The sequence below is a fragment of the Morchella sextelata genome (assembly GCF_020137385.1).
Source record: "Morchella sextelata strain SCLS chromosome Unknown scls_8, whole genome shotgun sequence".
NCBI classification, from domain to species: domain Eukaryota; kingdom Fungi; phylum Ascomycota; class Pezizomycetes; order Pezizales; family Morchellaceae; genus Morchella; species Morchella sextelata.
The window spans coordinates 867,564-894,686 of NW_025408623.1; the positions used below are offsets into that span (position 1 = coordinate 867,564).

Sequence of the window (27,123 nt, forward strand, 5' to 3'; positions counted from 1 at the left end):
GATGCAATGATAATTTCTTCACCAACCAACCAGAACAGCTAGATGAGGAGGACAACTACAGCTACTTAAATACGGGTTCCTCGACTAGTTATAATCCTAAGAAGAGTGGGGATCGCTACTCTTGAAACTGTTGTTGATTAGGGACCGAGATTCTGACCAATATCGTCTCAGCCACTTATTTGACCGGCAGAGACAGTATTTGATCCCATGGATTAACTGTAGTTATCATCGAACTTTTAAATCCTAGGCCGATACCATCACCGAAGCTGTACTGTACAAGACAAACCTCCACCTCCCATTGCGCCTGGAAGAAATGATCCATTCCTAGCCATGAAACATTGGTTTGAGGTGATTTATGGTGTTAAAATATGCGGCTTTTGGCGTCGACAGGTTGACAGGCTGCATCACCATCTCCAGGATGCTCGAGTGTAGTAGCTATTGCTGCTAGAAGGACCGTGGTACTTATGCTTTACCTATGGCGGGTATCTGCATTTCCGGATACCCCTCCTCTGGTTGATCAATCATGACCACGATGAATGGCCCCTCTTCACCTCCGGAAAATACTGCCGAAGCTCAACCAGAAGGAAATTATGGCGTCAGGAGTGGAAGTAGAAGATCGAATGAAAGAGAAGAAGAGAAGAGAGCCACGCGGGGGAGATGCGCGATCAGATCATACTCTACGTATGTACAGTTTCTAGAGGCGGGGAAATGATTGATAGCTATCATAATTATAATCAATTGACCCTATGTACCTAGGCACAATACTTACGTCGCCTCCAAAGGAAACCCCTGTCGAGCTGGCTGCTCTGCAAAAGCTTGCATAAGTCTGGATCGGGTTCTACCTTGTAAAGTAGATAGAGTACCCCATTCCACAAGTGCATAAAGTACATAATCGGGCGGTTCTGGCTTGCCACTTAATCTGTTATCAGACGGCGGCGCCAGTACTGCTCCAAATCTGGAGCCCTGCTTAATATATTTTTCTGAAAATTTGAGATAATCTATATTGGTACCACCAAGTCCACTTTTGAGATATAGATGATGGATTTTATTACGGTGTCAATACCTACAGTAAAGCAAATTAGCGCACAAGTAAAAGGTCTACCACCAGCCTCAGCAGCAGTCCATTCTCGGCCTTTCTCATTTCCAGTCGAACTGCAAACCTCAGTGAGAAAACCTCAGTGAAAAGAAGCAAACAACATGCATCGTACGCTGCACAACAGATATGTATGTAGAAGAAATAAGCAAATAACTCCAGCAAGCCCTCTTTGACGGAGGCCGCCAGCGCCCTTCACCAATTGCACTATCAACCATCGTGCCATACGATAGGAATCTGGAGACCTGCGAAAAGCTCAACTAAAGCCTCCGACTGCGATAGATATCGCGATAAAAAAACATTCCTATCCCCCAGATCATCCAAAGGTACATGTAGGTACTTATCGCAACCCATCCACCGGAGGCCTCCGGTTGTGCATCCCAACCAAGCTTTGAAGCGAGCGACGTTTTCTTTCCTTTTCCTTTCCAGAAGACTGCGGGGAGCTTCCCTAGCTATGTACCTAGCCCCCCTTGATGTAGTTCTTTTTTTTTTCCTCTCGAGTCCCATCGCGACAACGTAGGTAGCGTGCATGTAGCTGTGTGTTCCCGACAACCTGTCAAGCGAAGAAGAACATCGGAACAGCTTCGTTGATACGGCAGACCCTTCGGGGGAAAAAGCCAAGTCGCCCCCTCGTACCGGGAACGTTAAGCTCTACCAGGAAGGTCGTCAACGGCGGCCTCCGCTAACGAGTCGTGTGCCTGTAGGCTAGCACTGAAACTGGGCTGGCAAGCTGTAAGAGTATGTACTCTAATGCACCTCAGCTCCATGCGAGCGATATTTGTGTCTTCTCTTGCGTGTGGAAGGCTCCCAAGTGGTAAGGTTGTGTCTGATATCGAGTAATGATTGTAACAATCCTAACAATCCAATGATAATACTGCCCAGTCATGGCTTTCAAAAGTGCTCAAAGTGTAGGAAGTTAGTTCGGTGATGCCTGCAGAAAGCTTCCCTCTGGGATGGTGCCGCCAACCGTCGAGCCAATTGTACTCTAACTCTAACCCTACATGTAGAAACAATCCTTACCCACTCACATGCTACGGATAAGCCGTTGGTGGGATGGGTTTCTGCGAGCGAGAAAGAAGGCGCCTAGGTAACTACTCTGGCTACCAAAAAACTCCACCTTGAGGTCCTGGCATGCCTGATCAACGCCCGCCAAATTAATGCTAGCCAGCTGGGTGTTAGAGGCCCCACTGGGATACGGAGGATCTAGACGAAGATAGCAAGTCTGCAGGGTCCAAAAAAATATTTCGTAGTGAGCAGCCTTGATGTTCGTGTGCTCTGTTCTCCCCTTTTTTTCTCTCTTGAACTCGGCGTCCTCAAGTTCGAACACACTCGTTTTTTGCCAGGGCCAGTGATTACTTTGTGGGACCCATACCAATCATAAAAACCTGCTCGGGGTACCTCACCAGATACACACCTAGGCCCATACGCTCTTTTTATAATATCCGGTAGATCTCCTCCCACGGACGATACCACGGACGACAACATACCCGGGAACTTCGTCTAGAATTCTCTGAAAAGAAGTACCCACTCCCTGCGCCGCTGACGAGGTCTGGTACCTGGGTTTTCTAAATATTATATCTATCGAGAGACGCACGCACTCTTCCACCCCCAACTCGTCAATTTCCAGACCATCACGGCATACACGACGAATTCTCGGCCATCATGACTTGGGTAGAGCGCTTCAACAGGCGCGTTGCGACCAGCCCTGTGGGGAAGTACTTTCAGTTGGAGTTTTCGGGACACAGGAAGGAGAGGAAAGGATCGCGGTTCTTTACTGAGATTCGTGCGGGATTGGCTACGTGAGTTGATGCTCTATTCTACTCTTCTGATTATTGAACTTCAAAAGGGATCAATGCTTATCATGGGGATCTATGCAGGTTTTTTGCTATGGCGTCAGTACTCCCTTGATTAGATATATATATTTGCGAGCTTGAGGCTTGACCACGGGTAACCGTTACTAACTTACGCCTTGTTCAACATCTACAGTTACATCATTTCTGTAAGTTACACAACCTCATTGATAATGGCAATCCTTAAGAACAAGCGCTGATAATATACTGTTTATAGGTAAATGCAAACATCACTTCACAATCTGGCGGGACCTGTGTTTGCAATGCCGGTCCAGATGACCCAATCTGTGCGACCGATACTGATTACCTCCTTTGCGTTGGCGTCGTCAACCGTGATCTTGTTACCGCTACTGCTGCTATCTCCGCTCTCACGTCTTTCTTTATGGGCCTCGGCGCTAATATGCCAATTGCTTGCGCTCCTGGTATGGGACTTAACGCTTACTTCGCATACCAAGTCGTCGGTTTCCACGGCTCCGGACCAGTCCCCTATAGTCTTGCTGTAACTGCTGTTTTCGTAGAAGGATTTATCTTTGTTGCGCTCTCTATTTTCGGAATGCGGCAATGGCTTGCGAGAGCCATTCCTGCCTCTATCAAACTCGCAACAGGAGCGGGAATTGGCTTGTATTTGGCACTTATTGGACTTACCTACTCTGCCGGTATTGGCGCCGTTACTGGTGCTACCTCGACACCTTTGGAGCTTGCCGGATGTATTGATGAGTACAAGAATGCGGATACCGGAATGTGTGAAAGTCACAAATTGCGAAACCCGACCTTGTGGATTGGTATTTTCTGTGGCGGAATTTTCACGGCATTTTTGATGATGTATAGAATTAAGGGTGCGATTATTGCTGGTATTGCGTTGGTTTCGATTATCAGTTGGCCTAGGGGAACGGAGGTTACCTACTTTCCGTACACTGAGACTGGGAATTCAAACTTTGACTTTTTCAAGAAAGTTGTTGCGTTTCATCCGGTAAGCCCTTGAGCTGGTAATAATGAGGGGGAGCTGGTTGCTGATATTCCCGTGCACAGATTGAGAAGATTCTTGTTGCCCAGGAGTGGAATTTGAGTGGTGCTGGAAGCCAATTTGGTTTGGGTGAGTGATTTTTTATGATTCCCTCAATTCTTAACTAACCGTGTGTTATAGCCCTCGTCACCTTCCTCTATGTTGATATCCTCGACTGTACTGGTACCCTCTACTCCATGGCCCATTTTGCCAACCTCATCGACGAACGCACCCAAGATTTCGAGGGCTCAGCCGTCGCCTATCTCGTCGATGCCATTGGTGTTTCCATCGGTTCCCTCTTTGGATGTCCCCCCGTCACCGCCTACATCGAATCCGGAGCTGGTATCTCAGAAGGTGGAATGACTGGTATCACTGCCATGGTTACCGGGATCTGCTTCTTCATCTCTCTCTTCTTTGCACCAATCTTTGCATCCATCCCACCATGGGCCACAGGGTGCACCCTTATTATCGTCGGAAGTATGATGATGAAGGCTGCGGCAGACATCAACTGGGCCTACCCCGGTGATGGAATCCCGGCGTTCGTCACCATCATGGTGATGCCGTTCACATACTCTATCGCCTATGGATTGATTGCTGGAATCATCACCTATATCGTCCTCAATGTCGGTGTCTGGGTTATTAAGAAGGCTTCTGGGGGAAGGATTGTGCCATACGGCGAGGAGATGAAAGATCCGTGGACTTGGAAAATTCCAGGTGGGTTCTTCCCTAAGTGGGTCGTTAGAGCCAGCAGGGGTGATAAAACTTTCTGGAAGAGCGATGAGATCGATGGAGAAAGCAATGTCGACGGGAGTGCGAGGAGAAGCGGGAGTGCGGGTGGAGCTGAAGGGAATAAATACGGTGAGCCTTTTGCGGAGGAGAAGAAGGCTTAAACTTTGCAACTACAGGTTTAGATACGAGGGCGGAATCCTCTCCGGTTTAGTGCGGGGTCCATTTCTAGATGCGGATACTATGGTCATGGGTTAGAGTTAGATACTGACGGGCCCTGTCGATCTTCTTTTCGGTTCTTTTGGAAGGGTAGTAAGCTTTTTAGCGAAGTAAAATGTAATAGTCTGATTATACTTATGTGCCTCATACGTTATATATGGACCTGAATGAATTATTTAATGCAAAAGACTAGTGGTTGCTTTTGAGTGATTTTGGAAGACCTAGAATCTGATTTACAATAACACTGGTGTTTGAGCCTTTGGATTGGTCCTTCATTTGGCCCTTGGCAAGGCAACTCTCGTACTTCACCAAACGAAATTTCGAAAGAGCAGAGTGCATGTAGGAACATTGTTTCTCTAGTGTGTGGTTCAGGATGTATGTTGTTATGAAACATGCTCGTGATAGTTAGGCTTCTGATGACGTAGCTACATGTAGGCTCCAAGGACATCAGCAGTCGTAGGTTAGAACTCGTAGCTGCGATCTGTCCTACGGTAACGCCCCCTCCCCCCGCCTCCACACACACAAACAACCCTAGTCCACATCTAAAAAAGATCCTCGATCTAGATCTAAATACTGATACCTCCCCTTCCTTTGAGAGTCTGGCATGTTTGATATAGCTACATGGACATCAGTAGCCTGCAGGTATACTATGTAGCTTCAGCATATGATAGCATGAATTGATAACTCGATCGGGTTATATTTGCGTACAATCATATGAAGTTGAAATATACAGTAGGTATGGGAGCGTACTGCACCGGGGAGATCGACCACAACCACGGGCCAAAGTTAGTGGGTGCATAATAAGAGCAACCTGCTATGATATTAATGTTCAATAGCACTCGGCCATGCATTTATAATCTAGCACTGCATTTACCTGGATATGTACTTCTGTTCCGTATTTCATTTGTTCGGGAAACATGCAGATGCATGACTCGCCCCGCTTCATAAGGGTAGTCGCTTTACAAAGGCACAGGTTCTGGGTTTATGAGTACTCGTCCTGCAAGAGTACAACTTTCTCGTCTACAGTCGGACCCTGGCATAGTAGGGCAAGTCGTCGACAGTGTGACGTTTTCGTCGTCCCAGGTGTGACGTTCTTAGAAAAGACACGTTGTGTTAAAAACGCGGGATAGGGTAACTGATCACGAGCCTCCCATCTCGCCGTTAACTCCATCCTATCTTATTCTATAAGCTTTATCCTCCACTGAAGCTCCGGATCCGGTTGAGGTGAGCTTGAGTTCCCCGAGTGCTATTTCAGATGATGCAAGAATTGGGGAACGGACTCCACACCTCGAATGAAGGGCTCTGCCAAGTAAGACTTTCCGAATCTGGGCCATCCGTTTGAAAGTTAACCAGGCCTATAGGGCTCGAATTATTATCGCCATTGGCATTTCAGGCCTAGCGAGAGCAATCTTGGATGATATTCTATGAAGCTATCAAGAAGCTCGGAACCCCAACATGCATTTCTCAATGGCAATTCCGCGATTCATTTCCGCCAGCTTTCGGCCTACTTACCGGGTAGATTGAGAGTTAAGGAGTTAAGACAAACTCTTGGACGTCCACTAAGTTTGATTCTGAACCCTTGCCATTAGCTGTTGCTTTGTCACCTCACTATCGAGTGATATCGGAAGAACCGGTCCTCGCAACAGTACCGGTAATTGAACCGGTCCGTCTTTTGGCCGTAACCGATCTGGGTATGTAACAATTACATGTATATTTGTCTTATGGTACCGGAAGTTTCTTTTTCTAATTAATATTCACTGAAATTGTGCGTACATGGTAGGTACACATCCTTACTTACCCGGTCACTCACAGAGATATAAAATTCCACAGTTGTGACTGTGAGTGAAACCTTGGATCTCAATCAAAGCCACCGGCTTCCCCGAGTCAACAAATCCCGGGGCGTGACAAAACGCCCACCGACCACCGACTGGCCCCTAATAGCGCAATTCCGGGTGCTATATCCCGTTCGACCGCTTATCGCAAGGCGATGGTGAGGGCAACATGGATACCTAGGAATCGTAAACTGCACCCTCTCGGCTCCATATTTTTCATGCATATTGAATATGGGGGGCATATAGAATGAGGTACAGTAACTCTGGGTGTGAAGTTCATTTCGTTAACTGCCTATTATGTCACTGCAGGTCAATAATGCTCGTTGACATGGTGCTGGCTGTGATTGTGAATTGGAGATTTGGGATTGGGTGTTGTTGCAGGCTATTTGACGCTTTTAAACGAGATGGGTCCCTGCCTGCCCTAGCCCTGTGGGGGAATTCACGTGCAACATCGTGCGTGCAGGGCAGGAGGTAGGGCTTTACCGAAAACCTAATTCTCCACAACATGGCAATCGATATCCAGAACTTCAGCAAAGCAAAGCCTCCACTTGAAGAGAGAGGCAGACTACTCAGCCCACCTTTTCAGCACGGCATGTTTCTACTTCTTATCTTCAGATCTAGATCACAGCCTCGAATGCGGCCGCTTGGCAACGGCGTTAAAATGGGCTGTGAGGTGGTTGACTCTCATCCTGTGGCTTCGGCTAGGCTTTTAGCGGGTAAAACTGACGACGTCTGTGGCGCACTACTGATAAAACAAACAAAATTCGAGCTGAACATCTAGCGCAGTGCAGCCCTGTGGAGAAGAGAGTTTTTTCACGGCCGCGATCGGCGGCACAGTGGATAGAAAATTTGGGAATTCTCACATCCTACGTAATGGTCTCTGCAGGGGGGGGTCATGGTTGGTGGTGGTAATTTTTTTTTCTTTCTCATTTCGTGGGTTGGGTCCAGTACGAGAGAGACCGAGTGATCGCGGAGGTATCCACAATAGGACCCAACCGTATCGCCGGCGGAAAAATGGGATAAAAAAAACCAAAAAAGTGGAAATCATCGCAGAAAAGAATAGAAAATATGGACTCGAAGAGGACGAATGAGAGAACGAGTATGGGCATAATAAGCGCAGTTACTTCTTCTTTCTCACCATTATCCATGTCTTTTAGGGGGTCAATTCCTCTTTTTGTCAGCTGAGCTGCAATATGGGCTCCTGAAACGTTATATACATGTCTACCTACATGCTCAACTTGTCATACTGGTACAAATATCACATTCTCTATTCCCTCGCGTGGACCGAATTTTTGATAATGGTACGTTCTTAAGATCTTTGGCATCAGAATGGGAGGTCAATTTCCTGCAGAGCGCAACTAATGCGTTAGTTACATGTCAAGACGTCGAGAATCTACTGCTTTGGGAACAGAAGTGGAAATCTGAAGAAGAAGAAGTCGAAGAAGAAGGCCAGGCCAGGCCAGGGTCGGATGCATATTCCGGTAGATTGGTGATAAGATCTTATTTTCTCGTCCTTCCCGCGCCAGTGACATACAGCTATCCCACTGTGGAGGGCAGGTGCAGTAGTTCTAGAGTACCACATCCAGTCTAATGCAGTAGATTTATACCCGCGCGCACTAATAATTACTCTTCTCCTGTCCTGGAGAAAACCAAACCTGGGACGAGCGCATTGACGTGACGGTAAATCTACCGTATTTTGTACACGTTGCAGAGTATTTTTTATTTTTATTTTTATTAGTTGATACGGAGAGGAACTTTGAAGACCTTTTGGTTCCTTTTTTTATTTCATGTTTTTTGGACGCGCGCCGGGGAGATTGGGAGTGTGAAAAGATTTAGATCTGAACGACATAAGGACGATGGTAGCTGAATAGCCAGTGAGCGCGCGTTAGGTGATACTAGTGGGGGGACAATAATCTTGAAAATAGTAGTAATGATAGCAACTAGTGGTATCAAGCATTAGTTTTCCAAGTTGTTTCCCCGTATTCTTTATGTCTTGTCATGTCGATAAGGGGGGGAACAGAGCGTCTATCCAGACAGAAGATGTGTCTCGGATCAAGCAGCACTCCGTAGATCGAAACCCCAAACCTTGATTTGACGCGACGAGAGAAACGCGGTCCCAAAAATAGCCAACGAAATTGAAGATCCGAAATGGGATAAATGGGAAATTCAGCGGGCACGAAAAACTTGCCACAATGAGCAAGGCGAAACACCACCCCTCCCACCTCCGTTCTCCCTCATACCCTGTAAGCTAGGCTACAGGATAGGGTGCTATGTACCGCTACCAGATGGAGTGCTTGTATATCAGGTATCTGATTGATGGTTGGGTCTGGGGTAGACCCAGTAAAGGGAGCGATATTGGGCTGGTAAACGAACGGACAACGCACACGTTGGAGATCAAGAGGTCCATGGAGGGCGTCATCTCGTGTGCAGCGGGGAGTTGGAGCTAATCGGCCCTCTAGTGATGTGAGGATGAGCTCGAGATCTCAAAACGTGAGTACTAAGGGAAAGATGGTATGGAAGCAACGACTGGTCAACTGTTAAGATGAGAAGATGACGGTTGATGTAAGGAGACCTGCAGCATGTTAATCGGTGGAATAGACAATTATTGTACATGTACATGTAGGTGCTCAAGATATTATGTAGAGCAGTAGCAGGAGTAGTAACAGTAGCAGTAGTAGCTAATGTTTGCACCTCCACTCTCCCTGTGATCTACTGTACATACACCACCACACGGTCTCCATAGCTCGCTCGCCGCAGTTCACTCACTCACTCCCTGGTCTTGGGGGGGAAGGTCCGGTTATCTGGAGTGGCCTGGAGGCCACACTCTCTAATCCACCCCCCCAACATACAAAAGAACCCCTCCCCCGCCCCTCCGTATTCCCCTCCTTTTTTTCCCTTCCCTGATTGCGAGCATCATCACCATCTTCAACTCGGCCTCACACAACCCCTCTCCTCCCATCAACGGCCCCTCACAGTTTAATTGTTTATAAAATATTCCAATATCTCCGCTTGAGACAGAGCCCCTCCTCTCCCCCTCACTTTAGATTCGCGCACTCTGCTACTTCTCCCCCTTCGAGAACAGTACGTGCATAGTAGCGGTTTCTATCGCAGTAGAAAAGGCACATATCTGGACGCGTTCTAGTGCTTACTTGGCGCCTGTACCATCTGGTTTGTGCTCCTTACATGCACCATCCATATTCCTTCTCCCTTCATTCACCGTCCCCCTCTCCCTCTGTAAGGATCATGCAAAGACATGACGGGGTGGGGGGGAAGGGGAATTAAGAATTTTGTCTCGAACACTCAACTTACTATATGGTTTTTTTCCTTCTTTTTTGGTCGAGTCAGAAATTCAAGTCACGACGCGGCTCATTACTACTTTTGCTTAATTGCTTCTGGGTCACAACTTCACAAAACCTCACCCGGTACCTTTTTTTTGTACCTCATTCCGCTCAATCCAGCATTTCTCGTGTCAACTTCCCCCATTCCATATAACATTCAGCAAAACCAATTCCTTACGCGATTTGAACGCGTTTTGCGATTTTGCTTCGTCTTCTCCGTATATTCTTCTGTGTAGAAAAAAAAAAAAAAGTTAGTCGTTATGAATTCAACGCGTCCGCGACCAGTAAAGATCTACCGAGACGCGCTCGGACCCTCGTCAACGCCCGGTTACACCTCCTTGTCCAAGACTTGCATCCCAGCCATTCCTTTATTCTCAGCTTCCGCCGCTTCATCCAGGCACACCCCCTTACAACGCACTCATCATGGTCGTGGAAACCCGCAGACCATAATGTTCCGTCCTCCCATCGTCGGCCCTTCAACATCCCCTTCTAAGAAAAAGATCATAAGCAGGACTATATACAATAATACCCTTTACCCGTCGAGAATCCCTTTACCTAACCGTGTGTTCAAGAACTCTTTCGAAAGAATATCTATGCCTCCGCCTCAAGCAGAAGATTTTACCACTGACTCGCCTATGAAAAAACCTCCCATCTCAGTATTCAACACTTCCTCAGCTCCCATGGCAGCTACTCAGCAGCAGAGAAGACCCCAGAGTGCATTGTTCACTAGCTTCCAAGCTAGCTCGACAAAGGTCATGACAGGGAAGGAGAATATGATACCAGATGTACGCTCATCAGAAGAACCTACAATAGTGGGAGGGAAGCAGGTCGTCTCTTCATCATCAACAGCGTCATCGTCCCAACGGTCAGGTGCTCCACGAAGGGTCTTGATGGAGGCCGCCCCGATTAAGGAAAAGAAGCCGCTTAAAGAGAGGACCCCTGTCAATAACGCCTCACCCGAGAAGGAGTCGCTCTCATGGGAACCGCCGGAGATTGTCGATGACGGCAAAAAGCCTCCCTACAGCTACGCTACTCTTATCGGCATGGCTATTCTTCGGGCCCCTTCTCGTCGTCTAACACTTGCTCAGATCTACAAGTGGATCGCAGATACCTTTCTCTACTACAGGACTTCCAACAATGGATGGCAGAACAGCATCAGACACAATCTATCACTCAACAAGGCATTCGTGAAGCAGGAGAGACCCAAGGATGACCCGGGAAAGGGAAACTATTGGATTGTAGGTAAAGGCTTTGAGAATCAGTTCATGAAGAATAAGAGCTCGCGCAAGTCGGCCTCCGGATCCCACTCAAAGAAGCTCTCGACATCAAAGGCAATGATGCTGGACGAGATGGAAAGCGCTGCGGAAGCCGAGGATATTGAGATTCATGTCGACCGTTCTGAGCAGATTGACAGCACGGATACTATCGAGGAGAACATCGGGAAGGACTCGGTAGACGAGTTGCTTGCTCTATCATCTGATGCTACTAGGAGCGCCAGTCCTGAACCCCGAGTCATGCCTGACGAGGATGATGATATCTTCCGACCTTCGTCACCACAAGCAACCATCGCTGCAAACTCATCACCCCCAGCAATCATGTGTTCATCGCCACCAATGACCAGAAGCCAGATGCACCTTCCCCGTGATGCGACTCCTCCCTCAGTCTTCCAGACACGGAAAAGGAAGATGTGCGCAATGAATGACAGCGGTTACCTTTCGTCGCTGGAATCATCGGTGGTGCGACCAAACAGCGACGAAGACAGACCCAGAATCAAGCGCGGAAGAGCCGAGGAAGACATTGCTCGTATTCGACATTCCTCTCACGAAAGCCCAATCCGCAGATCGGCAAAGACTGGATATCACAATTTTCTCAACTCATCCCCACTGCGGGGCTGCGATCACAACCCAATGCTCCCCCCTCTCACCCCTGCTACTGTGCTTCGTGCGCAGAAGCCCCCGATGTCTGTGAGCCCGATCACGAACCTCCGACTTCATCGCGAGCGCGTGAAAAGGATGCTTACATCACCTGCCCGTGACATCACTTGTTTGGAAGATAATCACTGGAGCAACGCATACCAGAGTCTTGGCGACTACAATTACAATATGCACCATGACGAAAACGCTGAAATCACAGAAATAATTTCTAGAGCTTGCTATGGATCACCAGACAAACGTGCGGCAAAGCGACGAGAAGCCAGGGAAAGCTTCGGGGGCGAATTAAGGCCAGCGGAACTTCTCGGTGAAGGCTTTCTCGAGCCGCTAGATATCTTTGGCATTGATGTATATGGCGTCATGAGGAGCGGTTTTGAACAGTTCAAGAACGACGGGTTTGGGTCCCCAAGTAGACCTGGGTTGGACCGAAGCCATACTACAGATTTTTAATGGGCTTACTCCCCACGACATGAGACAACGATCATCACGAATTACGAATTCCTTTATTTTTTATCTTAACTTTTTTGGGTGGGAATCTGGACAAAACTGACACGGAGCGCCTATGTTTATTTCTTTCAAAGCTTCATTTTATTTTAAGAAGTCACGAAGTTCATGATGGAACTGGAAGGTCGGGATGGAAGGCCATACATCAGGCAGACCTTGTTATTATCCTTTTTTGGTTGTTTGTTATTTTTCGGATTGGTTTCTATTGGCCATTTTCTATAGTGCGGGGTTCTCCGGGTCTGGTGGGGGTGTTCTTTTTTTTTTTTATGTTCATGTTTTGGGTTGTTTGTTTTTGTTTTCGTTTTCGCCTGTTTGAGCGACTGCAGATATGTCATTTTTTTTCCCTTTCGCATTGGAGTCTCGACGCGTTTGTGTGCGGTTTTTTTTTTTTTTTTACAACTGTTTGCCACAACAAATTCTTTTTTTTTGTTGCTCCCATACTCATTAGGCTATAATACCCTCTTCTTTTCTTCTCATTTGGTAATAATACCAGCACCTAGGGATTTGGAATTCATTCGGGGGGCATTGCTGAAAATACTGGCGGGGTAATGGTGTTTGTTTACAAAGATCAAAGCTTATTGAGGGGAGTGTGTATTTTTTATTTTTCTATTTTTTTTTCTATGCGTGTGGGTGTGTGATGGGTCATTATGCATGTTTTCTGTTTACTTTTTTTCTTTTAACAGCTTGTGGTTTGATGGATTTCCAGAGCACACATTGGTACCATCATTGTTATTATCGCGAGTTATGGTGTTTTTATTGGTTGGGAATTGGGTTTGGCGGGGGAATTCTGTTTTTATCTTACTTTTGAATCAATACTTTAGTGTATTCTACCAAGAAGTACTGAAAATACCTGCCCTGTAAGGCCGCCGGTCTCCTGCAGTGAAGATCTCGTAAGATATCGCGATTATTGCGAGTTTTAAATTCCCTGTGTATTTCGTATTTTATATATGACTTTTATTTTTATTTTTATTTTTTATTCTTTTATTTTCCAATAGGAAGCTTGAATTTCGAATTTCAGCACGCAGGCAACAGCTCCTTATCGGGTGACCTCCCACCGCGTATCACAGTCGCGCTCGCGTCGTCACGCGATTCAAGCTGTTGACAGGGAAGGGGTGAAAGAAAAAAGAGCGCCGCCTTGTGAGAATTGACGTAGTAAGGCTACCTATCGGCATATCACAAGCGGAATGGAGAGAGATGATGATGGGTGTATTGATATGGAGCGGTGGTGAGATCTCGCGCGCAGGACTATGTAAGGCAGTGTAACCACTGTAACCTCGTCGAGTTCGCTCTTACTGGACGTTGAACTGGAGACTTCGCTGTTATCGGCTAGTTATCCGATTAGTACCAATGATAGGAGCTCTGGCAATTAATTCGGAACATCCACATCCCAGACACAAAAGAGCACATCTAGAGTACTGCGAGCGACGTATTTGTAACCGAACTAGCTACCCATTGATCAGCAGCAGGAATAGAGTACGGTTCATGCACATGCGAGTTTGAGACGATGGAAGTCGGAGTTAGGCTGGAAGTGTTCTTTTTTTTCTCAAGCCACAAACAGAAGGAGACCAATATGGAGGTCGAAGTAAACTGTTATGCATGGAGGGGTACATGTAAACAAACCCAGAGTAGCTGGAATGGGCACGCGTCTATGGACTATCAAAAGCCGCAACTAAAAAAACACTAGCTAGAGATCGGTGAGATCATTCGGGGAGGGTGGTTCTTGGAGCATTTACCCGTGCTGTCACGGTCTGTTACTGTCTGAAAATTGCTCAGATATACCGTGGTACTCGTGAGATCGCCCGGGGGGGGGGGGGGGGGGTCTAGAACATCGGATCGAACTAGAGAAACGCATCCTGCAAGTACGGTGGATTTAAAACACTGAGGCATAATAAAAAAGAAGCAGGCTGGTAATGGGGCTATCTACAGGTATCAGCAATTGAAGATATCGACCTAGGTTTAAGCCTGAGGACAGTTGTAATGATTAACATCAATACATATAATACTAGGGCCAACGTTTGTTGAACACAAGTTATTAGCTACGCGTATTGAACGGGCAAATTCAGTCCGGCCTGGACTTACCTGACCTTTTATCCAAACCCGACGTGACCCTGCTTGAACTTTGTTTTCCCATAAACTAACATTCACTAATAGAAAACTCAAGTCCCGGACAAGGACCAGCTACCAGTAAGTTCTGGTTCACTAATAGAATTTACCTATATAAAGCTCTTGAGTCAGGAATACTCAACATCTAGCGTGAATCTGGGCTATATATATACTTACTGGCTTTCAAGACTACTAAGGTATTGTTTTAACATTGCTGTTGTCGTTGTTGCGCGAGATGGAAAGTCGACGTCATGATGTATTTGGTTAGATCTGCAAGACAGGCAGGGGACAGATTAGTACTGCGGGCCTGTAACAACGAACTGAATGTAGATTGGGCTAGATCGCGCTAGTACCCAACTGGGATTCAACTCCTAAATAATTTCAAAATAAGGAACTGGTCAATTATATCAGATACAGGTTTCTCTACATCGATGAAATGTAGAAATAAGTGATTTTTTTGTATCTTACTAGTAGTAACACGTGATCTCCTCAACATATCACGTGAAAAGTACAGTTTTTATGATACCTATCTGTGTATTAAATTATTTGACTGGGCCACGAAGGCTTTGCTGTTGCTTCACAAGAATAGTACTATAACGATCCTTACGGGTAACACTGCTGAAAGATCGTCCTGTCTTAGCTACTAGTAGTCTTCAAAAAAAAAAAAAAACTCTGGACTTCTGATTCTCACCTCACAGAATATCATTCGATTTTCATTCTTTTTTCGAAACATCTTGCCTATAACTCTTGATCATCTATCCCAGAGAATTAGTTCACGATGAGGCGTCGAACCAATAAGAACAAATACATGAGGGTAGATGATGAAATCAGGGGAGCTGGTTGTCCATCCGGTTCTCTCGATGGTAGTAGTTACCGCTCGTCACCTCTATCATCAACACCGAACTTTTCTTCTCCTGGACCTGCGACTGAACAGTCAAGACAATCATTCCGTACCCCGAAAACTCCGGGAGCAGAGAAAAGCTTTACTGGTAATCCATCACTAAAGCAGCCAATGGCTTTATCCAACCAACGCCCAATTGATCCTGGACAGAGTCCGTCTGGATCAGTTCAACGAACCAGCAGTCGGAAGCGCAAGTCCCACGAGTTTCTTGTTCTAGATGAAGAGATGATGGAGCAGGAGGAGAAGAGATTAGCAGAAAGAGAAAGGAAGGATAAACCAAAAGATACAAAGGAACGTGATGTGTTGAAGAGGCAGCGGAATTCGAATCGAAACAAAGGTGAGAGCAAAACATATGAACTGGGAGGACAGCTGGATGATATCATATCAGGAGAGAGTCATTGATTGGCTAAAGGTGGCCAACGATGATTGGGAGATTACCGAAACCTGTCGATTCCCCTTTTGCTAATTACAGTACAATTTAGGGACTAAGGCTAAAGGAACCCAAACCAAACAGAACGAAGACGAAGAAGACATGGCCAAAAAACGTGTAACAACGAAGAACAAGGCCAAAGATAAACATGGAGAAGTTACAAATAATCTTCGTGATAAATACGGGGCTGTGATTCATCCAGATCCACACCAATGTTCATTACTAGAACTCAGCTCAAAAGGGGATTCCATGGAGCTCTACGAATTTGAAATGCCTCAACATCACGGAGAGGATAAGGATGGCCCAGAATTCATTGGTGTTCCAAACACTGGTGAGCGTTCCCCGACGCTCATGCCGGAATTGTGGAAAGACGGGGAAAGACTATACCCACACGAGGGGTATGAAGAAAAGGTTACTCAGAAAGAATTTGACGAGTGGGTTGGACCATATTTCAAGAAGTTGACGAATGAGGAAAAAGTGTTTTTAGAAGACAAGGGTGACATGAAGACACCTTTCATCATCCCAGACCTGGGCCTACACTATTCTAAGACCTGGGCAGAGGAAGATGGATTAGCAACTCCAGAAGACAAGAAACCTTCTGAGTCACCCCCGCCGACCCCAAAGGATGGATCTCTTCCACCGGGGCATTCCTTCAGGCCATTGACTGCACGTCTCTTTGCGCTTCTTCTTCCAGAAGATCGGGAAGGCCCCACCAATACAGACTCAGAGAGTGCCAATAATCTTTCAGGCTCTCAGCCGGATCCAAATGCATATACCACCACCATGCCAGGCCTAGAAGAGCTAGATCTTGTTGCGGATGGGCCTACCGATGAAAGACTCGCTCAGGAGTTGCGTTACATTGGATTTTTTGACAAAAACACCACATATGCTTGGGAAACTGGTAAAAAGAAAAGGACCGGCGATGAGACCGACGAAGGGTCCGAGGATGAAATTGATGAAGAGGCTGACGATGACACTGACAAAGAATCCGAGGATGACATTGATGGAGACACAGACGAGAAGACTGACGAAGAAACCGAGGATGAAACTAGTGAAGAGGCCGACGATAGCGTGGGCGAGAAACCCACGGATGAAGTTTCAATGCGCCTAAAAGAACTTCAGGGCATTCTCCGAAACCAATGTGTTCTAAACATTGCAAGAAAGACAAGAATTTCGGGGAAGATGGAGCGTCATATGGTTCACCAAGAGCTACTACGGCGCTTTGAACCTCTGGATAAAAAGATCAATGATGCATCGAGCACATTCATTAAGAAGAGTTTAACTGTGGTTAAGAGATTTCAAACAATGAATAAAAAAGGTGCGCCTGCAACCCGCCGTGGGAAGAGAACTGGCTTTACTAAAAAACCATGGCCGATACCGGAACCTATCCGGAAAACAATGAAAGAAAGGAAGCTTTTGGTGAGAACCAGCGAAGCAGCACTCAAAGGCGGAACTCTAGGTGCCTTGCCTATTGAAAACACATTCGAGGAGATGGGTGATCTCTTGAAGAAGGTAGAGGAAGAACTGGAAGCCAGTGCTGACCAAGTAATGGTTGATTGTAACTCGTCCGAGGGGGGAGGTGAGGAATGGGAAGATGAAGATGAGGGAGGAGAGGGGACTAAGAGGAAGAGAAAGGAGAAAGATGATGATGATTACTATGAGGAGGAAGAGAAGGAGAAGGGCAAGAAAGAGGAAGAGGACGAGGAGGACGAAGAGGACGAGGGTGAAGATGACGAGGAAAGTGAGTCTTGGGGGGAAGATGATGATGATGACGATTACAAGGGACGCGTATGTGGATTGTAGGTGGATTAATCGTTCATTTCTCTTGAGAGGGGGCAAGAAAGCAGGTTTAAAGATTTCAAAATTCGCATACTCGTTTGGCTCTAGTTTGTACTATAGAGCGGTTGCGCTAAATTAACACTGCCAGCTCATTATGGTCTTCAATAATACAATTTTATGCTTCTCTTATCCAGACGTGTGACTGAAATTCCAGGGTTTTGATATAAAGGCAAATCTTCGAGGTTCTGCTTTGCTTACCAGGCCGGGAGTTAAGTAAACAGGCGTATATAATCAATCGCTTGAAACAGAATGGGACTTATCACTAAAACTGAAACTTCTAGGGTACATAATCTTACGAGACACTAGACGTTGGGAAGTGAAAGAGGACCTGGAAAACTACATCATGTATGAGTGACTATAAAAAGATCCCTCCAAGATTACCTACAATATATGAATATTATGGATGGCCGAGCATTGACATCGAAGGGTTAGGGGTTCTGCTTCATCTTAGCGAACTACCAAGCTCAAGTATCACTTCCAGCGCAGTATCCACCATGGACGAGTGGACTAGTGGTCGACCGCCCGTCGGGCCAGACACCGAGTGTTGACCCAGGATGTAAGGTCCTGGGTTCAAACCAGGGGTGGGGGTAGTAGCGCACACTAATCAATAAGTCGCTACAGTACCTTTTGTTCTTTTTATTGTAGTGAAATAAATTAGGAGGCTATTTTGATTTTGATTTCTCTAGAGGATAATTATATAAAGAGGTGAGTGGTGTAGCTGGGAATCGACACTTATTACTGGCTTTGCCCACGTTGTTGATCAAGATGTTGATTTTGGGCTTTCGGACCTGTAAGTTAAATCTCCGGGTTGGGCTTTTTCTTGGAGTTTATATTTTGTATGGAGTTATATTTCACGTATTTGTTCCGTCCTAGTTATGAGTATATCATATTGGCCAACAGGCCGGCCCATCCTGTCGACAAATATTGCATATTGACCAATGATTCCTGAGATTTGACAAACAGTCACTGATCTTCTGTCCGGCTGGCCAATGCCTGCCAGAATTTGACCAAAGTTGACTAATATATAGCGGTAATTATTAATATTATCTACATATATAAAACCCATCGCCTAACAACTGAGAAACTCAAAGAACACATTCTACCTACATGTATGTACCTTGCGCCCGATATACCACCATCCTAGGGCTACATAAGTAATGCAAATAAATATTTCTTTAATAAATAGCTAATTACATGAACAAATTTCCGCCGAAAAAGATGAGAATTATATAGCAAAATGCCCTGTAAGCGAAAATAAGAGCTCGTTCACCAATTATGGCCCATTGGCGGCCAATAATCAGTGTTTGCGACTGGGACGGGACATTTTATATTTTTTGCAAGGGCCATTTTCCATGGTTACGGCTTGTGAGGGTCTAGAACATGTTCTTACCACCTATTTTAGGTATATAAAGCTCTATAATTTACCCATATTATAATAATACATGTAATCAAGAAAATAGTCATAGTATTCCGCACCGAAAAACTTCACAAGATATGCGAATGCCGCGAGTGATATTTCGTGAAGAAAGCTTGGCTATTGATTAAGTACTATTACAGTATGTACCTACATGCAGCTTCCCGACCACGTACTCGGGGCAGGTAAAAAGTACCGGACAATGCAGGTTTTTGGTTCACCAATGGGTGCGCGTGCTAGGCGTGAACTACTGGAAAAAAGGCCCAGAGACAAAACTTGCATTGTCCAGTACTTTTTTGCCTGCCCCGGGTATGGTTTACGCGAAGAAAGTTTAAGGACCTCAAATGTCAATACAGCGCCTCCGCCGAGAGTATCCGCTTGGCAGGCAGGGTGGAGGTTAAACCTTAACCGCAGCAGCTTTATTGGTTTGAGACAACGATACTCTCCCTGAAATCGAGGATAATTTTTTCTGAAGGTAGGGTGGTTCGAATGACGAACCTCTTTACCTGGTGAAGGGGGTTCGTGATAGCCCCAGTGGTATGGCCAAGAGGTTGTAACGTTAATTAGGCCACACCCCACACGCACAAAGCTGTGCCTAAATAACGTTCCTAACTAACCCTAACTAATGGAGAATAATTGAGTGGCTTAATTTATGCTCTTTTTAACAGTACATCATATAATCACTACCACCCGTTCTCGGTTCTTAACTCTTCCCTTTGGTTCATCAGGTTTATAACCATCACCAATATCCCCAACCCTTCAAGCTCGACACAGAAAGCAATGGCCTTCCTAAAGATTGTCCTCTTCGGTTTGAGAGGCCACGGATAACTCGAAACTGCTAGCAGGCACCTCACTCCGCCCACTATGCCTCCTCTCATCACGTAATTGATCTATAATTCGAAAGCACAACAACTTCATAGACTCTCACTCGATTCGAAATGTATTTACTTCGAAAGACTACAAACTATACGGATAATTGCTAATGAAAAAGCAAAGAAATAAAAGAAATATCGGGTGCGTTATACACTCAACCCAGGGCTTTTATAGTAGATGCCTTCTCGGGGCCGCCGTGGAAAGGCTACTCAAGATTATTGGTGGAAAGTCGAGTTATGGCCGGGTCATATGGTGAAGCATTATCCTCTAGGCCCGTGCTTCTAGCCGCTTGCCCAGCTTACCTTATGTTCTTGCTATATTTATACGAGCCTTAAATCTACACTGGTAAAGCGTTCTGGAACCATGGCCGGATGAGAGTTTGTTTACTCCATATATAGCTGCGGGGTATTTTACTAGTATTACACCAATCAGTCTCTCTGCTGGTACGCATGCAGATTTGGAACTTTCGGATCTTTAATTTAGGGATTTTAATAGGTGTGTGATATGACAAACGGAGGATCGCTTGTGATATACTTATCATCGATCTCTCACGAGAAGGTTCTGACTGTGTTTAAATTTCGGGAAGATCGGGACTGTGTGGAAACACAAAAAATCACTCGACGTCTAACAGCAACCCCACGTAGTAAAGGAAACGAAGTATACGTATACTATGATCTTAATAAACCGAGACGGTTGTAAATCGGGGGAAAGAATCCCCTTTCTATGTAGTATAATATTTAAAACAGGTTCCAAACAAAGAAGAAGAAAAAGAAGACTGTACGAGTTATATGAAAAGAATCTGGCTAATTATAAATAAGCCTATTAACGCACCCTAGCCACTATATCTAATCATCAACTTGTGTGTATCTGCGTGAAGCTGGATTCGATTTCATAAGATATAGATGTTCTGTCCCATTTAGAGACGCGTACAATCTAGACTCTAGAGATATTCTTGGATTTTACGCTATATATTGTACTTACTATTCAGGATTAAAATTCTGTACCGGAATCATTTGATTAATTAGGCCTTTTACAGTCATATAAACTGCAGAGAACACTTATGATTAAAGGTTTCGATCCTCTTATACTTTGGGATCGTCCTATAACGAAGGATGTAAGTTGAAGGACCTTTTGGTCCTGTGCGCATAAGTCTAAATTAGTCTTCGTAGATGCATGGCGTTTACGAATACGACAGCTATTGTGTATGTAAAAAGCGCGCCAAGTCCATATTTTTCAATGGCATGTGCATGCAATAGCGGTCGTGCTTGGAAACGTCGTTAAGTTATGAGTATGTATGTGAATTGTACAATTTTTAGTGTACGAGTCAGGGGCGTTCTTGCGAAATACGTGTTCGTAGTAACATAGGTAGATATTAACCCATTGGGCCTTCTATCAAGTTTAAACGGCAATTTCAAAAGATATAGGGTACCACTTAAGAAATAACAATATTCCAATTTGGATCGACGAAAAGACGTTCGCTCGCTAGCTATGGTACACAAATAAGAATCAAGTCCTCATTTTCGTTCTGGGACCTCCCTGTTTTTAACGAACTCTCAAGCTCACCTCCATGAACCCGTGCCACATATCCTTCATAATTATTAGCATTCTTGAGGTACCGTTCATGTATCCGGAGCTGCATTCAATCGCCTGAAGCACATCCCCTACAACCACAGCTCACACACTCGACGGTCTGCTGCTCAGTTCCAAGTCGTGCCTTGGGTACCCGGCATATGCAGGTAGCGTTGAAGTTGTTTTCTTTCGCCTGGATGCATCGAAGACAGCATAATTTCTCATAGCCTTGTTTCTTCCTAATTTTCATTAGATTTCGGATAATAATAAGAGGAAGGACACTGTCTTACCATTTCGCTATGAGCATGGCATCGGCATAGTTATTCTTCAACAAATAGTTGTAGAGCTCTTTAGAGATGGCCTCTTTGTTGTAATATAGATCGTAGATGTACCTCGAACCTAGATTTCAATCCTCAGCTTCCTGTATCTCACGGCGCGGAGGTGAGAGTAAGTGGCGGAGCTTACGTTGGTGAGATATCTTGAAAATTTCCCATGTTGCTTCATTCTTCCGTTTTCCTTCATGAGGCGCGTTTCCGGCTATAGCGACGCGACAGTTTCAGAATTAGTCTGGGTCCATTTGGTCTCGCTGCGAAGTAGAGGTGGGGATGAGCACACGGGTGAAGAAAAGTACTAGAACAGGGGCGAAAAACCGCGAGTGAATAAGGGGGATTAGCTTACCATCCTTCATCTTATTGGCAAACTCGAGAAGCATGTCCTCGAGGTCGTCAAACCCCTCCGGCGGGGTTTTTGAAGATTTACTGGTTCTGATGGGAGGCATCTTCGCGGGAGTTGAGTGTCGGGGGTGATGAAGCTCGAGTGGTCGCGATATGAGGTTGGGTTAGAGAGGTGTCGTCGACAAGAGCCTCAACTTTTCTTGACATGACGCAGCGACCAAATAAAAAAATATGTAATGTCACCAAAAGTGAATCACTTGATCAAAGTCCGACATCACCGCTTCTTATTTTTGTTTGTAAAATACATGCATCCATTGTAACTCATAGCTAACAACCTATATACGGAACACGAAGAAAAAAAAGAGGGAAAAAAAGAAATAGAAATAGAAGAAAATACCAATAATGATTATTATTTCCACAACTTTTTTTATGCGCTAATAACTTTCTTCACTCTTTCCCTTAATTTCCGGATCAGCTCGTCGATAGACTCCATATCCTCCGCGTCGAGATCCTTCTTTGGCGCAAGCTCTTCTGGGAGCAAGTCCAGTGCCTGCTTCAATGACGGCTCATTGTTGCGAATCTGACTGCTGAGTGCATATACAGCTTTGGTTCTGACCTTCTCCTCGGGGTCTTTCAGGATAAGTTCGACGATTTTTGGAACACCACCGTGCTTGTGCATGGCCTCCTGGGACTTGATGTTGTTCTGGGTAGCAGTCCCAATGCACCAAGCGGCCATGAAGCGGAGCTGAAACTCAGGTGCAGAGAGCTGAGAGATCAACGGGGACCAGAGTTTGAGATTGTCGATGTTGTTGGCATTGTCGAGATTCTCGACAAGCATCTCAAAGTTATCGAAGGCGATTTCTTTGTCGGGGAGGGACACCTCGGGGTCGAGAACCGTGGCCATCGATTCCTTCATCACGGTGGAGTCATCCTTTACGTTGCCAAAGAGCTTGGCGAGAAGAGCAGGATCCTAACGATGAAGGTTAATTATAATTAGTCTGAGAACACGCGGACAGGAGGGAAAAAAAAGAACAGGTTCAAGTCGTGACGTACCAACTCGGTTCTTTTATCTTCGGGTGCCCCAGGCACCGAATTCTCGATGCCCCAGGAGAGAAGCTTTGACATATCCGACATGATTATCTGTTGAGGAGATTTGGTGGTGGTGATGGTTTGTGTTTGATATCAGTGAGCTTCGCTGATGGTTGTCGCAGTTGTAGCCTTTCTTTTTCGTGGGGCTTAATGGTGTGACGCCGAAACAGCTGGAAACAAAAAGACACTTCGGGAGTACACTCCGAGATTCTAACCCATTGATAAAGATGGCCAAAGGGTAATTTATGTCCTTAAATTATCAAATTTTGATTTAAAACAATGTTTAAACGTTGTGATGTTTTTAGCTCTTCTCAAACAAGTTCCATGAAGCTTGACATTCGTTGCATTTAGAATTGCGAAACAGTTAAAACCCCACCATGCCCGCGTTTACCCCGCCATCAAGTTTTCAGCCTCAAACCAGCTATGTATACCAAGAAAATGGCCAAGAAGATTAATGTTTCATGGCAGTATTGATACTCAATTTACACGACAGCTTTGTTCGTTCTTGTCGTCAGCTCCAGCAAGATAATTCATTCCTACTCTCAGCGACCAAATAAGTCATAAACGCTCTGGGAAACGCGGCCGAGCCGCGCACGGTACTGACGTTACTCGGGAGGTCTTTACCGGTACTCAATTTACTCTCTAGAAGCACAGATCCATCATCGGTGTAGCACACAGACTACACCAGGAACGAAATATGCCAAGAAGCCGGTGCAGTCGAGTTGACCGCGCGTACGGTGAAGGTAAAAGCTTACATTCCGTGAACCATTACAGTGTCACCTAGGAGCATAGGGCGAAACATGTTCAGTATCAAGAGTTTTTATAACACCGAGAATGCTTCCATAGATGAACATTCGTAAAATGTAAAAATAGGACCTCTATAATTCATGTATGGTGGCGGCGAATAAGTATATGTAATTGCCCAGTAAGATATCCGCGTCAGCGCTTGGTCCCCATCATCGATGACAAAGAAGGAAACTCGACTTCCTTGTGAAGCAAGAAACCCTAATACTACTGTCTGCCAAGCCTCCATAATATGGCGCTGGCGTGTTGGGGGCGGAAGAAGGGCATATCGTGGTGGTGGTGGGTGTGTGCGTGGGTAACTGCGTGCGGGCCTCTCCCTTTCTCTCCTCCTCCTCTCTCCCCTTTTCTCTTCTCTTCCCGAACACCCATCTATCTTCCATCTACAAAAGCCATCCATCGTCCCCCCATCCCGGAGAAGCCAGTTCCCCCCTGCTACTCCATCTCAGTTTCTATCACCACAACTACAACTATCAACCCACGTAATTCACGAATTCCTTAAACTTTCTAATCTCATAGACCTTTTTCATCAACAACAATGGAAGGTCAGTAGAAGTCCCCCTGAATCTTGTTCATCTTCATCCATCTCGAGATGATAGCTTCTGTTTGGGATTCATTATGCTAATTTTCATCGTGAACAACAGAAGAAGTTGCTGCCGTATGTGAACCCATTAAACTCCATGTGTTGTCCGTTGTTGGGACTTGATGTGGGGTTGTCAAGGTGTACTGTGATACAATTCAAGCTAACATGATCTGAAACGTTTCCAGCTCGTTATCGACAATGGGTAAGCAATGATTTACAACCCACAACCCGATCGGATTCAGTGGAATTTTAATGCTGACGCTGTAAACAGTTCTGGTATGTGCAAGGCCGGTTTCGCCGGTGACGATGCTCCAAGAGCTGTTTTCCGTAAGTTCTATCCCTGATCCCAGCGGTGTAGTGACTTGTGTCTTGTACCACCCCGCTATTTGTACAACACGACATTCGCTGACCACTCGATAGCATCCATTGTTGGACGTCCTCGCCATCATGGGTAAAAACTCCCAGAATCCCTTTCTCACTACCCCAGCTCTGGACCCCTTTTGCTCTAGTTGATGCGCAATAATGGGCGATCAATCTGGGGTGTAGAGTAGTGAAACATTAAGTACATCATAATTAGGCAAAGCTAACAATACTTTCTGCTCACTAGTATCATGATTGGTATGGGTCAGAAAGATTCATATGTCGGTGATGAGGCCCAGTCTAAGCGTGGTATTCTTACCCTGAGATACCCCATCGAACACGGTGTCGTTACCAACTGGGACGACATGGAGAAGATCTGGCATCACACTTTCTACAACGAGTTGCGAGTGGCGCCTGAGGAGCACCCTGTTCTCTTGACTGAAGCTCCTATCAACCCCAAGTCCAACCGTGAGAAGATGACACAAATTGTCTTCGAAACCTTCAACGCCCCTGCTTTCTACGTGTCTATCCAGGCAGTGTTGTCTCTGTACGCTTCCGGTCGTACCACCGGTATCGTTCTTGACTCTGGTGATGGTGTCACTCACGTTGTCCCCATCTATGAAGGATTTGCTCTTCCCCACGCTATCTCTCGTGTAGACATGGCTGGACGTGATCTTACCGATTACCTCATGAAGATCCTTGCTGAGCGTGGTTACACTTTCAACACCACCGCCGAGCGTGAAATTGTCCGTGACATCAAGGAGAAGCTCTGTTACGTTGCCCTTGACTTCGAGCAGGAGATCCAGACCGCCTCGCAGTCCTCTAGCTTGGAGAAGTCATACGAGCTTCCCGACGGACAGGTCATTACTATTGGTAACGAGCGTTTCCGTGCCCCTGAGGCTCTCTTCCAGCCTGCCGTTCTCGGTCTCGAATCTGGCGGAATCCACGTCACCACCTTCAACTCAATCATGAAGTGTGATGTTGATGTCCGTAAGGATTTGTACGGAAACATTGTCATGTCTGGTGGTACTACTATGTACCCTGGTATTGCCGACCGTATGCAGAAGGAGATCACCTCCCTTGCACCTTCTTCAATGAAGGTCAAGATCATCGCCCCCCCTGAGAGGAAATACTGTAAGTTTAAAAAATCTCCTGGCTATAGAAGGACCTTGATGAGCTAATTTTATCACAGCTGTCTGGATCGGAGGATCTATCTTGGCATCTCTGTCCACCTTCCAGCAGATGTGGATCTCAAAGCAGGAGTACGACGAGAGTGGTCCTTCCATTGTCCACCGCAAGTATGTTATTCTGTGCTTTGCCAAATATACTACATATGCTGACGATCTCTTAGGTGCTTCTAAACATAATAATCGATTGGGCCGGTCTGCGTGCAAAATCAACGGTTTTGATGTTGACGTAGTAATACAAGAACCGGTGGGTGAAGGGGAGTGGGGAGTGGGGAGAGGTATGTGGCGAAGAAGCAAAACTGCGGGGTATTTGGCGGGGAATGCTTGTCGGGGGATTCGATATCTTTCTTTCGCTGTTAACCGTTTTTTTGTTTTTGTGCTATTACGTACTTGTATCTGAATAAAGAGCGGTATAGTGGAGCGTAAGGGGATTTATCTTATGCCCTGGGTTTTAAAACTTTTTTCACCTTTAGTATGTTTATTGTTTCGGTCCCACATCTAAGAGTTCATATCACCAAAAAAAAAGAAGTTTCTTTTGCAAAAACAAGCTACATGGAAGTTTCTGATCACAGCGTGTCCTTCTCGGCATCTTGAAGCTTTCCTCGGCTGAATAGATCAACGCCCTGGTTCTGCATTTGCACTAGTCAGTGACATGCATGCAACTCGCTTTGTCTCTTGGGCATTCACTGGGACTTATTTAGTAGATGTTCTTGATGGTTTTAGGCGTCCAAATGTGAACTGTAGACACCCTGGGGTCCGCTTGTTATAAAATGATACCTCCGATCAATGCCAAAAATATAGGTT

The 27,123-nt window shown here is 45.7% G+C and overlaps 8 protein-coding genes across 8 annotated transcripts; 5 read left to right on the top strand and 3 right to left on the bottom strand.

Moving 5' to 3' along the window:
- Positions 1-2,755: 2,755 nt before the first annotated feature.
- H6S33_012449 (uncharacterized protein) lies at positions 2,756-4,836 on the top strand (the record flags this gene model as incomplete). The annotated part of the gene is made up of 6 exons (XM_044843801.1): positions 2,756-2,892; positions 2,971-2,985; positions 3,080-3,092; positions 3,161-3,913; positions 3,973-4,036; positions 4,088-4,836. 6 exons carry the CDS (start codon positions 2,756-2,758, stop codon positions 4,834-4,836), a joined length of 1,731 nt encoding a protein of 576 aa, XP_044695098.1.
- A 64-nt stretch (positions 4,837-4,900) lies between these two features.
- Positions 4,901-5,837, bottom strand: H6S33_012450 (uncharacterized protein; the record flags this gene model as incomplete). Its single annotated transcript, XM_044843802.1, has 6 exons — positions 4,901-4,913; positions 5,027-5,054; positions 5,113-5,194; positions 5,513-5,538; positions 5,600-5,705; positions 5,766-5,837. 6 exons carry the CDS (start codon positions 5,835-5,837, stop codon positions 4,901-4,903), a joined length of 327 nt encoding a protein of 108 aa, XP_044695099.1.
- Positions 5,838-7,228: 1,391 nt separating this feature from the next.
- Positions 7,229-10,109, top strand: H6S33_012451 (uncharacterized protein; the record flags this gene model as incomplete). Its single annotated transcript, XM_044843803.1, has 11 exons — positions 7,229-7,453; positions 7,510-7,621; positions 7,905-8,024; positions 8,106-8,204; positions 8,850-8,966; positions 9,059-9,086; positions 9,183-9,213; positions 9,291-9,342; positions 9,399-9,437; positions 9,817-9,891; positions 10,069-10,109. The coding sequence occupies 11 exons, from the start codon at positions 7,229-7,231 to the stop codon at positions 10,107-10,109; spliced, it is 939 nt and encodes a 312-aa protein (XP_044695100.1).
- Positions 10,110-10,654: 545 nt separating this feature from the next.
- H6S33_012452 (uncharacterized protein) lies at positions 10,655-12,442 on the top strand (the record flags this gene model as incomplete). Its single annotated transcript, XM_044843805.1, has 1 exon — positions 10,655-12,442. One exon carries the CDS (start codon positions 10,655-10,657, stop codon positions 12,440-12,442), a length of 1,788 nt encoding a protein of 595 aa, XP_044695101.1.
- A 3,169-nt stretch (positions 12,443-15,611) lies between these two features.
- Positions 15,612-17,733, top strand: H6S33_012453 (uncharacterized protein; the record flags this gene model as incomplete). The annotated part of the gene is made up of 2 exons (XM_044843806.1): positions 15,612-15,837; positions 15,983-17,733. 2 exons carry the CDS (start codon positions 15,612-15,614, stop codon positions 17,731-17,733), a joined length of 1,977 nt encoding a protein of 658 aa, XP_044695102.1.
- Positions 17,734-21,598: 3,865 nt separating this feature from the next.
- H6S33_012454 (uncharacterized protein) lies at positions 21,599-22,403 on the bottom strand (the record flags this gene model as incomplete). Its single annotated transcript, XM_044843807.1, has 5 exons — positions 21,599-21,643; positions 21,735-21,864; positions 21,916-22,024; positions 22,091-22,162; positions 22,304-22,403. The coding sequence occupies 5 exons, from the start codon at positions 22,401-22,403 to the stop codon at positions 21,599-21,601; spliced, it is 456 nt and encodes a 151-aa protein (XP_044695103.1).
- A 323-nt stretch (positions 22,404-22,726) lies between these two features.
- H6S33_012455 (uncharacterized protein) lies at positions 22,727-23,433 on the bottom strand (the record flags this gene model as incomplete). Its single annotated transcript, XM_044843808.1, has 2 exons — positions 22,727-23,269; positions 23,353-23,433. The coding sequence occupies 2 exons, from the start codon at positions 23,431-23,433 to the stop codon at positions 22,727-22,729; spliced, it is 624 nt and encodes a 207-aa protein (XP_044695104.1).
- A 1,294-nt stretch (positions 23,434-24,727) lies between these two features.
- H6S33_012456 (actin) lies at positions 24,728-26,493 on the top strand (the record flags this gene model as incomplete). The annotated part of the gene is made up of 8 exons (XM_044843809.1): positions 24,728-24,734; positions 24,834-24,847; positions 24,958-24,974; positions 25,044-25,099; positions 25,193-25,223; positions 25,380-26,266; positions 26,325-26,430; positions 26,484-26,493. 8 exons carry the CDS (start codon positions 24,728-24,730, stop codon positions 26,491-26,493), a joined length of 1,128 nt encoding a protein of 375 aa, XP_044695105.1.
- Between the last annotated feature and the right edge of the window lie 630 nt (positions 26,494-27,123).